At 39.5% G+C, this 14,866-nt stretch overlaps 1 protein-coding gene across 1 annotated transcript in view; it reads right to left on the reverse strand.

Moving 5' to 3' along the window:
* pikfyve (phosphoinositide kinase, FYVE finger containing) overlaps positions 1–14,251 on the reverse strand; it is a gene marked incomplete at its 3' end in the record, with an annotated part of 124,852 nt that extends 110,601 nt beyond the window's left edge. Inside the window, 2 exon segments of the mRNA NM_001375305.1 lie at positions 85–266; positions 14,117–14,251. Coding sequence (NP_001362234.1) covers positions 85–256 — 172 coding nt within the window. The 5' untranslated portion in view covers positions 257–266; positions 14,117–14,251.
* Between the last annotated feature and the right edge of the window lie 615 nt (positions 14,252–14,866).

The raw sequence follows: 14,866 nt of genomic DNA on the forward strand, positions 1-14,866 counted from the left end.
GCAATGTATTAAAGGAAATTTAATATGCATAGCGTGTGTATATGTGCCCTTGTAGTGTCAACACTTTAAGACACTAAAACATACCTTTACTAAAACGAAAAAGGCTTACAAAGGAGCTATAAGCGGATTTAAATGGAGGATCATCTTGATCTGGCGTAAGAGGTTTAAAGTGTGTAAGGTGTGATGGACTGCTTGGAGATCTTGGCAATTCGCTGGCACTGTCCAGTGTTGGTGATGATTTATCATCTGTGGCCATCTCATGAGAGCTGGGAAAACAATGAAAGACAACTTAATGAAGCTGACACAGATCCTATATTGTTCCCAGCAAAATGGTTTATATATAAAAATATATATATAAATATATTAAAATATATTTGGCTTACTGTAACTTTGTAAATTATCAGTGCTCACTTCTTGCTGTGTATTTCATTATCCAGCTCATATATGTGAAAATCATACTAACAGCTGATAATGAAATACACAACACTGATAATTCACAAAGTTACAGTAAGCCTATATTACAACCACATTGGTGCACATGCAGGTAGCTTATAGTATTATGGGTAGTGGCAGACAGGGAGATTAGTCGCCCGCAACAAATCTTCGTTACCGCAGGCGACTAATCTCCCCGCAATGCCAACCCACAGGCAAGAATGTAAAATTGCCGGTGGGATGGTATACGTGTTGCTATGATTTCCCGAAGTTGCATCTAAAGGCATCTTCAGTCGACTTCGGGAAATCGTAGCAACGTGACGCCGATTTACATTCTTGCCAGTGGGATAGCATTGCGGCAACATCAGCTATCTGCCACTCCCCTAAAACTCTGATCAGTAATTGCAATTAGAAATTTGCAAGTGCAGCTATAGGAAACGTACAGATATATTTTTCTGTTGGTAAAGATTATGATTTCCAGGCTTAACAAAGCTTCCTTCAGAAAGATAGGAAAATAAAAGGGCATTCCACAGCCTCAATGCCCTCACCGTGAGAAAACACCTACATTACTTCAAATTAAATAAATTTTATCATCTTACCATGATTTTTATTTCCAAGTCACTCTTCATTGCAGTATTCACCAACATTGAGTAATCCCCGCCCCTCTAGGTCACTGGACAGGAAAGTGTTAAACCAGGGGTGTCAAACTCAATTGCACAGGGGGCCAAAATTCAAACCACACTTTAGGTTGCGGGCCGAACAGGATAAACATTTATTGAACACACTAAAATTCAGTTGTCTTTGCTCTTATATCATTTTATCAGAGCTGGACACCTGGCATCTTTTTTTGGTAACAAGTTTGTTTATGTACCTGTGCCAGCAGCCATATTATTGCCCCATGTACCTGTGCCAGCCGCCATATTATTGCCCCATGTACCTGTGCCAGCAGCCATATTATTGCCCCATGTACCTGTGCCAGCAGCCATATTGCCCCATGTAACTGTGCCAGCAGCCATATTGCCCCATGTACCTGTGCAAGCAGCCATCATATTGGCCCATGTACCTGTGCAAGCAGCCATCATTTTGCCCCCCATCTGTCCCTGTGGCAGCAGCAGCCAACACTGTATATTACCCAATTTGGCCCCAGTGTGTACCTATGCCAGCAGGCAGCAGCAGCAGCCAAAAAAATCAAGCAAGCGCCAGAACTCCTGGTTTCTCCCGCCAGCTCTCTCTGGAATGCGTGCGCCAACCCCTACTGCGCATGTGTCACAGCGGGCCGGATAAGCCGCCAGCTTGACACAAATGTGTTAAACTGACATATAAGTCCCCCCCCCCACAGCTCCTTAGTCTTAGTAACCAAGCAACTGAAGGGAGGGAAGTTGGTGAATGCTGCCATGAAGAGTGACTTGAAAATAGAAATCACGGTAAGATAATAAAATTTCTCTATATCCCAAGTCACCATGGCAGCAAATCAGCAACATTGGGAATTCCCCAAGCTAAAAGAAGGGCGGGACACCAGAGGTTGCTTAAATCAATTTATTACAGAACATTCAGTAAATGACTGCCTGAAGAATCAACACATCCATCTTGTAGTGCCGGATAAAGATAGACACAGAAGACCACCTTGCTGCCTTACAGATCACTTCCGGTGGAGCCCTGGTTTCTGCCCCCCAAGATGTAGCCATTGCTCTGGTGGAATGCGCCTTAAGATCCCTTGGGATCTCCTTGCCAACCAGCTGGAATGCCAAGATGATACAGGAGACAATCCATCGACTGACAGTAACTTTAGATGGGGCACACCCCTTTCTTGGGCCCCTTGAAATTATAAACAACTTCGTCGGTCTTGCGCCAAGAATCTGTTTGTTCCAAATAATGCGATTGCTCGGACCAAATCTTAAGTGTGCCAAAGTCTCTCCTGCTCAGACTTGGGATCTGAACAGAATGAAGGTAGAACCATTTCCAGCTCTGAATGGAATTGAGACACCACCTTTGGTAAAATCCGAACACTGGCCTTGAACACCACCTTGTCCTCAAATACCACAGTCAGTGGTTCCCTGGCTTAGAGAGAGAGAGCATATCTCCCCAACTCGATAGACTGACGTGATGGCCACCAAAAACAATATCTTCAATGTTGCATGCCAATCAGAAGCTTTCTCCAGCAGTTCCAATGGTTCAAATGGGGCCGACATTAAAGTCTTTGAGACTAAAGGTAGATCTCAGGAAGGAATTCTGGGTTTAAAATATGGACGAACTCTCTTTAAGGCATTGAATAATCTCTTGATTAACAGGTCTTCCAACCAGGCCTTCTTCGTCAATGCTGATAAGGCAATGACCTCGCAATGTACCGATTCTGAAAACAGAAATTGAACCACTAGGCTCGAATAAGGACTTTTTTGTATTGAACCGAGGTAGAGGTCTTCCTTGATTTCAACAGCAAGGACAATAGTTCTTTTTGACAACATCTTCTCAACAACCCCTGCCTTTCAACTTCCAGGCCATCAAGGACAGATGACCCACATTCTTGCAGTAAATTGGGCCCTGAGACAGCAGATTCTGCCATGGTGGAAGCTTCATTGGTGTCCCTACTGCCAACTGCCGGAGCAGAGGGTACCAATGGGGAACTACGGTTTATTTTCCTCAAAATTCTCCATATCATGCGAAAGGGAGGAAAAACATAGGTGAACGTCCTGCTCCAGTCTTGAAGCAAAGCATCCACGCCCACTGCGGACAGCCAAGGATTTCTTGAGAAGAATTTTTGACACTTGTGATTCTGAGATGTTGCCATCAGATCTATTTCTGGAGTTCCAAACCTCCATACAATCATCTGGAACACTGCTGGATTCAGACTCTATCCTTTCGGATCTAATCTATTGCGACTTAGGAAGTCGGCCTGGAGGTTCTGCACTCCTGCCACATTTAAGGCGGTCAACCCTGCCAAATTCTGCTCTGCCCAAGACATTATTGGAGACCCCTCCTTCATCAGACTTGGACTCTTGGTCCCTCCTCTTGGCCACTGCTGTAGCATTGTCTGATCTGACTTTTACTCAGCCGTGGGATACCCTTCAGGCAAAAGCGATCAACGATTGACCTATTGCCCTTAGTTCCAGGATATTGGAGGAAACCACGCAACATTCCTACTGACCTTGAGCGGTGCGATTGTCCAGAACTGCACCCCAGCCTGTCTGAGGCATCCGTTGTGATGATTTACCAATCTGGTTCTGCAAGGGGAAGCCCCCGCGAAAGATTGTCTGGGACGAGCCACCAGTCTAAATTCTGCTTCACCTCCTCTGGCAACTGGAGACGCTGATTCAACCTCAGGGGGTTGAGAACCCCCGTCCAGAATAGAAAGTTTTGCAGAGCCCTCATATGCCATCTTGCCCACTTCACCATCTGTATGGCAGAGGACATGAGAGCCAGTACTGACATACACATTCTTACCGACACTTCGGACTGACTCCTCAGGAACCGCACCTGTTCCTTTATCTTCTGGACCTTCTCCAGAGGAAGGCAGACCAAATTGGCTAACAACCTGTTGCTTTCACTTGCTCTAGTGTGCGCACATCACCAGGCCCGGTCTGGAAAATGTTGATTCTGGAAAATGCCAGAGAGGCTGCTGTAAGGTGGCATAGACAGATTCTATTTAAAGGGCTGGTGAGGTGCTATTTGGGCCTCTGTTTACTTGAAATGCCAGGGCCTATTTTGAATCCCAGTTCAAGCCTGCCCATTAACTTTCATTTAGTGTTTAATCGTGAAAGTTTAAAATAAGAAGATAAATATAAGAGAAGCAAAGGTTTCTATAATCTATCAACCCATTAAAAGACAAGTGAATTGAAATTATACTGCCCACATCGGGACTCATGGGAGATGCTAAGTTATTTAAAATAACTACACCCAAACATAAAAATAAGATTACCACTGTCCAGGTCATTATCATTTTAAAGTGGGCTTTTCCCAAGTCCCGTGCTCTTTAAAGCTCCATTGCTTTGTTAAGAAGTGTAATGGTCTCGATGAGAATGCTCCTTTAATTTAAGCTTTATTTATGGGATCCAAACTGACATAACATCTACGCGCTACATGCCTTGCTTTCTAATGGCTAAACCAATCTTTGGGTTTGAAGCAACAGGATGGAAAGAATAATAAGTATTCCACTCATTTATTCTTTGGTCATACTACACATTGTAAGTCAATATTGAACCCTTTATATACTGAGAGGTTTGTGTATGCTTCCTAGAAGGGTGGCTATCTTTCTATTCCACATCTCTCTGTTTAACCCTTCCCTTCCTTTTTTCATCGTCTTCATTCGTCTTCCTTACTTTATGCACTAGCTTCCAGAGCATTGTCTGGTAACATATGCAGTTTTTATCCTGTGTTATCTGCAAGTGTCCATTTTAAACAAATATATATATATATTTTTTTTTTTAATTATTTCTTTTTTTTCCTCTGTAAAAACAAGATTTTGTACTTGGTGAGGTTAGCATGAATCAATACTGGTAGCCAAACAATCCTAGTTTTTTTTTTTTTTTTAAATAAAAAAAAAAAAGAATATGAAAAAAGCCTGGTCCAAAGCATTTTAGATAATAAATCCTATGCCTGTATTTGAAAAAAATACTATCAAAACAAAGAGCATATTGTACAGTTGAACAGTAAGTGAAGTTCTTCTGCATAAATATTAGGGACAGATACTAAAATGAGTAAAAAAAAAAAAAAAAAGCAATGATCCTTCCATTTCAATTAAACATCACAATACATTAAAGGAGAAGGAAAGGCAAAGTCACTTGGGCGTGCCAAAATGTTAGGCACTCCCAAGTGACTTTAATCGCCTACCCTTTACCCCAGGCTGGTGCCCCTGTTAGGAGAGAACAGCACCAGTCCGGGGTACCTGTAGCGCTTCCTTCCTGCTTCACTTGATCTTCATCTAAGTCACAACAATAGACAATCACAGTCTGCTTAAACTAATACCACACAAATAATTAAATGTTTCCATGTTTTTATTGAACACACCATGTAAACATTCACAGTGCAGGTGGAAAAAGTATGTGAACCCCTAGACTAGGGTCAGCCAACAGGAGTCCAATCAATGAGATGAGATTAGAGGTGTTGGTTACAGCTGCCCTGCCATATAAAAACACATACCAGTTTTGGGTTTGCATTTCCCAAGAAGAATTGCCTGATGTGGATGATGCCTCGCACCAGAGAGCTCTCAGAAGACCTACGATTAAGAATTGTTGACTTGCATAAAGCTGGAAAGGGTTATAAAAGTATCTCCAAAAGCCTTGCTGTTCATCAGTCCACGATAAGACAAATTGTCTATAAATGGAGAAAGTTCAGCACTGCTGCTACACTCCCTAGGAGTGGCCGTCCTGTAAAGATGACTGCAAGAGCACAGAGCAGAATGCTCAATGAGGTGAAGAAGAATCCTAGAGTGTCAGCTAAAGACAAAAGTGTCTGGCATCTGCTAACATCCCTGTTAGAGAATTTATGATATGTAAAACACTAAACAATAATGTCTATGAATGGATTTCATGGGAGGATACCACAGAGGAAGCCACTGCTGTCCAAAAAAAACACTGCAAAAAGTTTGCAAAAGAGCACCTGGATGTTCCACAGCAGTACAGGCAAAATATTCTGTGGACAGATGAAACCAAAGTTGACTTGTTTGGAAGAAACACACAACACTATGGGGCTGATTTACTAAGACACTATTTCGAATCCGAATTGGAAAAATTCCGATTGGAAACGAACATTTTGCGACTTTTTCGTATTTTTTGCGATTTTTTCGGCGTCTTTACGATTTTTGCGTAAAAACGCGAGTTTTTCGTAGCCATTACGAAAGTTGCGCAAAGTCGCGATTTTTTCGTAGCGTTAACACTTGCGCGCAAAGTCGCGCCTTTTTCGTAGCGTTAAAACTTAAAAGACGCGACGTTTCGCGCAAGTTTTAACGCTACGAAAAAATCGCGACTTTGCGCAACTTTCGCAAAATTACCGATCATTACGAAAAAAACGCAATCGGACGCATTCGGCCCGTTCGTGGGTTAGTAAATGTGCCCCTAGGTGTGGAGAAAAAGAGGCAAAGCACACCAACATCAAAACCTCATCCCAACTGTGAAGTATAGTGGTGGGGGCATCATGGTTTGGAGCTGCTTTGCTGCGTCAGGGCCTGGACAGATTGCTATCATCAAAGGAAAAATGAATTCCCAAGTTTATCAAGACATTTTGCAGAAGACCTTAAGGCCATCTGTCCACCAGCTGAAGATCAGCAGAAGATGGGTGTTGCAACAGGACAACGACCCAAACCATAGAAGTAAATCAACAACAGAGTGGCTTAAACAGAAGAAAATATGCCTTCTGGAGTGGCCCTGTCCTGACCTCAACCCAATTGAGATGCTGTGGCATGACCTCAAGATTTACATCAGACATCCCAACAATATTGCTGAACTGAAACAGTTCTGTAAAGAGGAATAGTCAAGAATTACTCCTGACCATTGTGCACGTCTGATCTGCAACTACAGGAAACGTTTGGTTGACGTTATTGCTGCCAAAGGAGGTTCAACCAGTTATTAAATCCAAGGGTTCACATACTTTTTCCACCTGCACTGTGAATGTTTACATGGTGTGTTCAATAAAAACATGGAAACATTTAATTATTTGTGTGGTATTAGTTTAAGCAGACTGTGATTTTCTATTGTTGAGACTTAGATGAAGATCAGATAACATTTTATGACCAATTTGTGCAGAAATCCATATAATTCCAAAGGGTTCACATACTCTTTCTTGCAACTGTAACTAAAAGGGTCTTTAGATAAAAGTAAAAACAGATCACTTCAAGATGATTTTAATTTATTGTAAAAAAAAAAAAAATACATAATTGACTGCATAAGTTTTTGCCCCTTTAAAATTAAATCACGCATAAATCATCACTGGAGCAATTAATTATTTTTCATAGTCACAAAATGAGTCAAACAGAGATCACTTGTATGTCGTCAAGGGTTTTCAAGTGATTGTATGTCGTCAAGGGGTTTTAAGTGTTTGTAGTATAAATATACATGCATCTGGAACATCCAACTTCTAATGGGTCAGTATTGTAACATAACCTACCATATGAAGACAAAGCAATTCTGTGAAAAGGTGATAATGCAAGAAGCAGAATAGTGAGAGAGTCAGTATTGTAACATAACATAAGAAAACTCAAAGCAACTCTGTGAAAAGGTGATAATGCAAGAAGAGGAATAGTGAGAGGCCACCTAAAGTTTGCCAAAAAGAAGATTGGAGACTTGGAAGTCAACAAATAGAAGGTTCTATGATCCTTTTTAGCTATTAAACACCATGTTTGACATAAACCAAATACTGCACATTATCATAAACACACCATCCCTACTTTGAAGCATGGTGGTGGCAACATCATGCTGTGGGGATACTTCTCACTCATAATCTCCATTATACCGGACATAGATTGAACACTTTTGCCAGGAGAAATTGGGGAAAATCTCAGTGTCCACAGATGCAAAGCTAAGAGACACCTATGTATCTAAAGTCAAGGCTGTAATTCCTGCAAAAGATGCATCTACTAAAAGTGACTTAAAGCAGTTGTATACTGATGCAATCACTTATTTTGTTTGACCGAAACAAGAAACATGTTAAATCTACTGTAATGTTATGCTACATAACAATAAAACATGAAAACTTCCAAAGAGTTTTAATTAATGTTTTATTGAATTTTATTAGACTTAAGGTATAAAGATCCAAATTACATAAAGACCCCTTATTCGAAATGCCCTTGGTCCCAGCATTCTGGATAACGGGTCCTATACCTTTACAATGTAAAAAGTAATAGCCCCCTTTCATCATCATCATGTATTTACTGTATATAGTGCCAGCAAATTATGCAGTGCTTCACAATAACTTTTATGACGATAAAAGGAGCAATTACTTTTTAGAGTGTACAGTACAGTATATAAAATTGTATAGAGATGGGATCTGTTATCCAGAAAGCTCTGAATTATAGGAAGGCCACCTCTCATAGGCTCCATTATAATCAAATAATTTAAATTTTTTAAATCAATTACCTTTGTAATTAATAACACAGTACCTTGTACTCGATCTCAACTAAGATTATTAAATCCGTATTGGAAGCGAAACAATCTTATTGAGTGGAATTAATAATAAAATTATTTTAACCCTTGGGGACAATTCATACTCTAAAAGAAGAGAGCTTTTGTGCTTCATATATGCTAATATACACTAAGAATTAATTGACATTGTTAGTACAAGGATTTGCTAAACTGTAGAGAGCAACAATACATAACTATGGGAAGTTGGGGGTTTAGCTGACAGGCTGTGTGCTTCCTGTTTACAACAAAAGCATGACATTTACAAACTGTTTTCATTTTACCATAGCTGGAAATCTTACTATAATTATTTCACTTTGTTATGCAATGTCTGCAAACCTTATAAAAGTAGTTTAGTTATAAGTTTGGTAAATACCTTGAGGTATTTGTCTGTCATAGTAGTTTTTGCTACAGGGCTGATTATTTCTTGCACTGGTTTCATAGCTGCCATGCACCATTAAGCTGATTTTTTATTTTACTAATCGGCCCTATATTACAACATTTATATTTTATACATACAGTACATTGTATGTCAGTCCCTAAGCTCAGTAACTGACAGCAGCACGGAGGACATGCAGTAACTCAGCAGAAAAAATATGGGGACCTACTGGGGAATCTTTGGAATCACAGATCTTCACTGCTAAAGGCGTGTGGTTGCCTGGGTTGGTACAGAAGTCGAAAACACGATGTACTATATTTCGGCCATACCTTTTTAGTTAAAGGAGAAGGAAAGGCTAATAAAGAGTTAATCTCAAACTGCAGGCATACATTCAGTTCTCTCAATAGTGCCCTTAAGTCTCCCCATATTTCTCCCGTTCAGATGAACAAAAGCCAGACAGGAAGAAAAAACGCTGAGCTGTGTAAAGAAAGTTCCTATAATGCCTCACTCCTGCACAGACACCCAGACCAGTGTACATGCTCAGTTGACTATGCTGACTATGAGTCAGCTTCCTGCTGATTGGCTCAGATCCACATTCCTAAGGGGGGGGGGGTGAGTTCTTAGCATTCTTGAGGGAGGGAGGAGCAGCAGAGAGGAGACTGCAGAAAGCTGCGTGTCTGGCACATGAATTACAGACACAAGAAATCTTTTTAATGCAGCATTTCTGTGAGTGCTGTGAGTGGCTGTATTTACATAGACCTTTCTGATAAAGCTTACTTAGTTTTTACCTTTCTTTCTCCTTTAAGCTTTAGTTCTTTAACCCATATATCCATAAAACATTTACTGTTCCTGTAGATCTCTTCATTTTGAAAAAAAAAACACAGAATAATTAAAAGAGAAGTTAGCAGTTATGGGTTGAGAGTTGGGCAATGTTAGTACCTTATACAGCCAAATTATATCTTTTGCAAACCGCTTGATGAAAGGAATAAATGATACCGGCTTATTTCAGTATTTTATATTATATATATATACAAATATATATTTATATTTAATATTAAGCTGAAGGAGTTTATGTAAATTAAGGAAAAGACAATTATTATTATCAGTATTATTAAAAAGAGCCAAAGGAAAGTTACTATTTATTAAATATGCAAAAAGATAATAATTAGACATTTAATATAATACTGTTTTAAGCTGAATTCCTTTTAAAGAAACTTTTGCTGGCACAGGTAAGGGACATATTACCCAAAATGCTCAGGACCTGGGGTTTTCCAGATAAGGGGCCTTTCTGTATTTTGGATCTCCATGCTTTAAGTCTACTAAAAAATCTCATTTTAACACTAAATAAACCCAATAAGACTGTTTGGCCTCTAAAAGGATTAATTATATTTTAGTCAGGATGATGTAGTCTTGCAAAGTTTTCCTCCTGCAGGCACCTTTGGAAAACAAAGCGATGCAAAGGGCTTTCTACCGGTGACTCCTATTGTTGCTGGTGGAAAGCATTTTCGGAGCGGTGACTAAACCGCTCCATTGGTTCTTACCCTAAGGGTAAAGACACACGGAGCTAAAGTATTAAAAATAGAAAAAAAAAAAAAGTAGTAAAAATAGAAATTGCTGATCAATTACTGATAACTGTTTCTATGTGGGTTTTAGTAGAGGCAATTCTCAGTATTCTTTATAGCAGGGTATTTACTGGAATGTATTAACCATGACAAGTTGCTGCTACTAAGAAGCTCCATTTGTTTTCACCCTAAGGGCCGTGGAAGAAGGGGAGATTAGTCTCCCCGAAATGCCATCCCACTAGCTAGAATGTAAATCGACGGTGGGATGGCATACGCGGCGCCGAAATCACAGAAGTTTCCTCTCAAGGCAATTTCGTCTATTTCGGCACATCGCCGCACCACGTTTCCCATAATTTACTGATAATGGTCCCTGTATGTGTTTTAGCATAGGCAATTCTCAGTTTTGTCTATGCATTTAGTAGCTGTAAACATTTAAAGATAAGGGTGAACATTTTGCTTGTGACTTTCTACTTACACATATGGGATCTCCTATCAGGAGATCCAATATACAGCTATCTCCAAATTACATAAAGGCCATCTCCCATAGAGTCCATTCTAAGCAATAAAACAATACCCTGTACTTGGATCCTAAGTAAGTTGCATAGATTCATAGAACAATCGCACTGGGTTCATTTTTAGTTTTTCTTAGTAGATTTAAGGTACAGGTATGGGACCCATTATCCAGAATGCTCGGGACCAAGGGTATTCCGGATAAGGGGTCTTTCCGTAATTTGGATCTCAGTACCTTAAGTCTACTAAAAAATCAATAAAACATTAATTAAACCCAATAGGATTGTTTTGCATCCAATAAGGATTAATTATATCTTAGTTGGGATCAATTAAAAGGTTCTGTTTTATTTCTACATAGAAAAAGGTAATCAGTTTTAAAATTCTGCATTATTTGATTAAAATGTAGTCTATGGGAGATGGGCTTTCTGTAATTCAGAACTTTCTGGATAAGGGGTCCGATACCTGTAGTAGCTTCCTTCATTCTTATGTTCTTATAAACAGTTACTGGCATATAATGCCTGTAAATGTGCAAAGTATTTCAGAAATACAGCAGAAAGCTGCTAATTTGCCAGTGGCTAATTTTATTATAGTCAGCTGGTCAATAATTTCTGAAGAGGGATACTTGCAAACTCATTCAGCTAATGACATTATAATGCACCACTGTAATTTCCCAACATAACAAAATAAAAAAAAATTCACTACATCAGGCAAACATGGAGGCAAACATTTTGGGGCTATCCCTTCCTTCTTTTCAATGCACTGCATTTACCAACATGACTGTCCAAAAACCATTATAAAAAGATTCTGGTAAAACTTATATGTAGTTTACAAAACAGATTGGTCAAAACTGCTTTAGGGAAATGGGGCACATGCAATTTATTTATTAAATTACTGCAACCAATCTATGCAAATATACACAGCAATATAACATGCATTAGTAACAGTAATTTTACCACCTTTTTTTTTTTTTTGTTTGTTTTTTATGTCTCCCCATATTTCACCTGTTCAGATGATCAGAAGCCAAACAGGAAGAAAAAACGCTGAGCTGTGTAAAGAAAGTTCCCATAATCCCTCGCTCCTGCACCAAGAGCAAGACCCATGTGCATGCTCAGTTAGTTAGACTATGAGGAAGCGTCCTGCTGATTGGCTCAGATCCACATTCCTAAGGGGGGGATTGAGTTCTTAGCATTCTTGAGGGAGGAGGGGGAGAGGGGAAAGAGCTGCGTGTCTCTAGCAGAGGAAAACAGACACAACAAATCTTTTGACAGAACTCGGTGCAGTGTTTCTGTGAGTGCTTATGGCTGTATTTACATAGACCTTTCTGATAAAGCTTACTCAGTTTTTACCCTTCCTTCCCTTTCAAGTTAAAGAATTGTTTACTATGTAAACAGAATAGCATATTTGTAAAAAGCCTAATTTGGCATCAGAGCCAGGCACTTGCCATTAAACTCAGTGACAGTAGGAATGGGAGGTTTGTGCACTTCTCCACCAGAGGAACCACAACCCAGGTGTGACATTTGGGCTTTAGGCTCAAGTGTAACATTCATTCTCATCTGCAGGGGTTAAGATACATGACCCTGCTATGTAGATGGTGCTGTCTTAGCCTCTGGCCAAAGGGTAGGCAGCTAAAAAGCCAGCGGTGCATTGTCTCTCCATTGTACCAGTCCCAAAGGTTCCTGATTTTCACATTGATTAGACAGTAAATTGCACTGCACTTTAATTCTTTCCCTCACCTGCTTCTTTGCCCCGGCCCTCTGGCTGGGCAAGACAACTTTAATAGAGAGCTTAAGGCTGGGGCATATGCTGAGCATACAGCTGACCAATTAGGGCTCCACCAAACTGTTCTTAAGGGGATGATGTGTGGTCATCAGGCTCCTTGCCCCCTAGTTCCTGCTGCAGTCCTGGGTGGGGAAGCTTTCTAGCCAGGAATGATCAGTGTTTTCCTTTTAAGGTTTGCTTATTGTTTCCACAGCCTTGTGCACTCTTTTAAACCTGGGATGAAAAAAGCATGCACTTTGGGCTGTCATGAGGAAAAATAACAATAACAAATAGCTAAAATTCCTATAGGGGCTTGCAAAAAAAAAAAAAAAAAAAAAACACTTTTATAAACATGTCTATACTTTACTATACTAAGTATTTGTCATTAAGGTCATGGAAATACAGGTATAGGATATTTAAACCAGAATGCTTAAAACCTCAGGTTTTTTGGACAAGGGATCTTTTTGTAATTTTTTTGTTATTTGGATCTCCACACCTTAAGTCTATTAAAAATAATTTAAACTTTAAACAGGATTAAAAACAATTGTTTTGCCACCAATATGGATTGGTGCAGCTTAGTTAGAATCAGGTACAAGGTAGTCTTTTGTTATTGCAGAGGAAAAGGAAATATATACTTTTTTTAAATTAAATTAATTGCTATACTGGAATCTATAAAAGATGCCTACCCATGATTCAGAGCTTTTTGGGTAACAGGTTTCCAGATAAGATATTTTGTACCTGTACCAGTTATAATGCACTTTAACCATCGCAAAAGACATGCTGCTGGACTCTTCACTTTATACAAGTGATCACTGGCCAGAGAAGCCCTCACAGTGTAATATGGGACATGCAGTTACACATAAAAGTGCTGCAAAACTCTTTGCTTGAGCTGAAAAAGCTTTAAATAAAATAGCCATGCATTAACAATAGTCAGTAACTTTAAAATAAACAGGGTCCAAGGGTAAAAGTGGATCATTTTATTTGCATTTATTTCACTTTCAAAAACAAAGTTTTACATTTAAAACCTTGTGTGTGTATAAACAAGTGTGTATATACGTACACACGTCACACTGTTTATCACATGCTTAAAGTCACAAGGGTTTAAGTTCCAGCAGAGCCTTGAAAGGAAATATCTGCTATGTACATTCATTTCTAATGCAATGTACAATGAACTGTAAACAGCAACAGTTTTACAAGGCTCTCTAAAACACGATGACAATAATTTCCCTATTTAAGTGAATACAACATCCTGATGCCAGAGTACACTGAAAGAAGAAGCATAAAGTGAGGCATCAGCAGTTTTCTCACAGAAAGTAAATGCTTATTATCAGTCTATCGTAGCAAATTTTAAAATGCCCTTCAAGCATTACCTTTTATGTGCTGTAAGATCTCATTCCACGCAGCTGAGCAAATTGTTATTCTACTGTGAGAGCTTTAATTTAAAAGATGTGAAACAGCACTGCTCCTCTCCTCTGCCTGCTGGATGTATATCCACAGCACAGCCACAACTTGCTTCCTGTTTCCTCTAAACTCTGAACCAGACCACTTCAATCGAACGCTGATAGGTGACAAGAGCAATCAACCAATGATGCAATCGAACCCACTCTATACTGTGTTCTGATTAGGTAGAAACGGATCACGTTTCCATCATTAATTTAAGCCACGTTTCGTGTCAAATGTAAATTAGAATGAGACTTTTACAAGGTTTAGAAAAAGGTGACAAGAAATGTATTGCTATAATTATCTTTTATAATTAATCTTTTATAATATATAGCTATTGTTTTGAAATTATTACAATACAAAATCCCAAATCTTCCCACTGTGCAAGAATTTTGCTGTTGAAACTCTCTCTTCTAACACTTTGATTATGGAATGATCACTTAAACATTTGCAGTTAAAGCCTTTCAGCACAAGTGTGTAAAGACTATAGGCACATTTATGCCTGCAAGTGCAGTGAGCAAAGTGCGTTTTCTAGTGCTATCGGCATGTTATTTCCCACAATTCAGTTTTTTTCCCCCAGAATTCTGGTATCATAGTTGCAAGGGAGGAATGCTCCGCCACACACCGTCAGGGCTGAAACAGCAGATAAGGAGGTAGAAACAATAGGATTTCTACCTCCG

The sequence above is a fragment of the Xenopus tropicalis genome, chromosome 9, assembly GCF_000004195.4.
Source record: "Xenopus tropicalis strain Nigerian chromosome 9, UCB_Xtro_10.0, whole genome shotgun sequence".
Taxonomy (NCBI): domain Eukaryota; kingdom Metazoa; phylum Chordata; class Amphibia; order Anura; family Pipidae; genus Xenopus; species Xenopus tropicalis.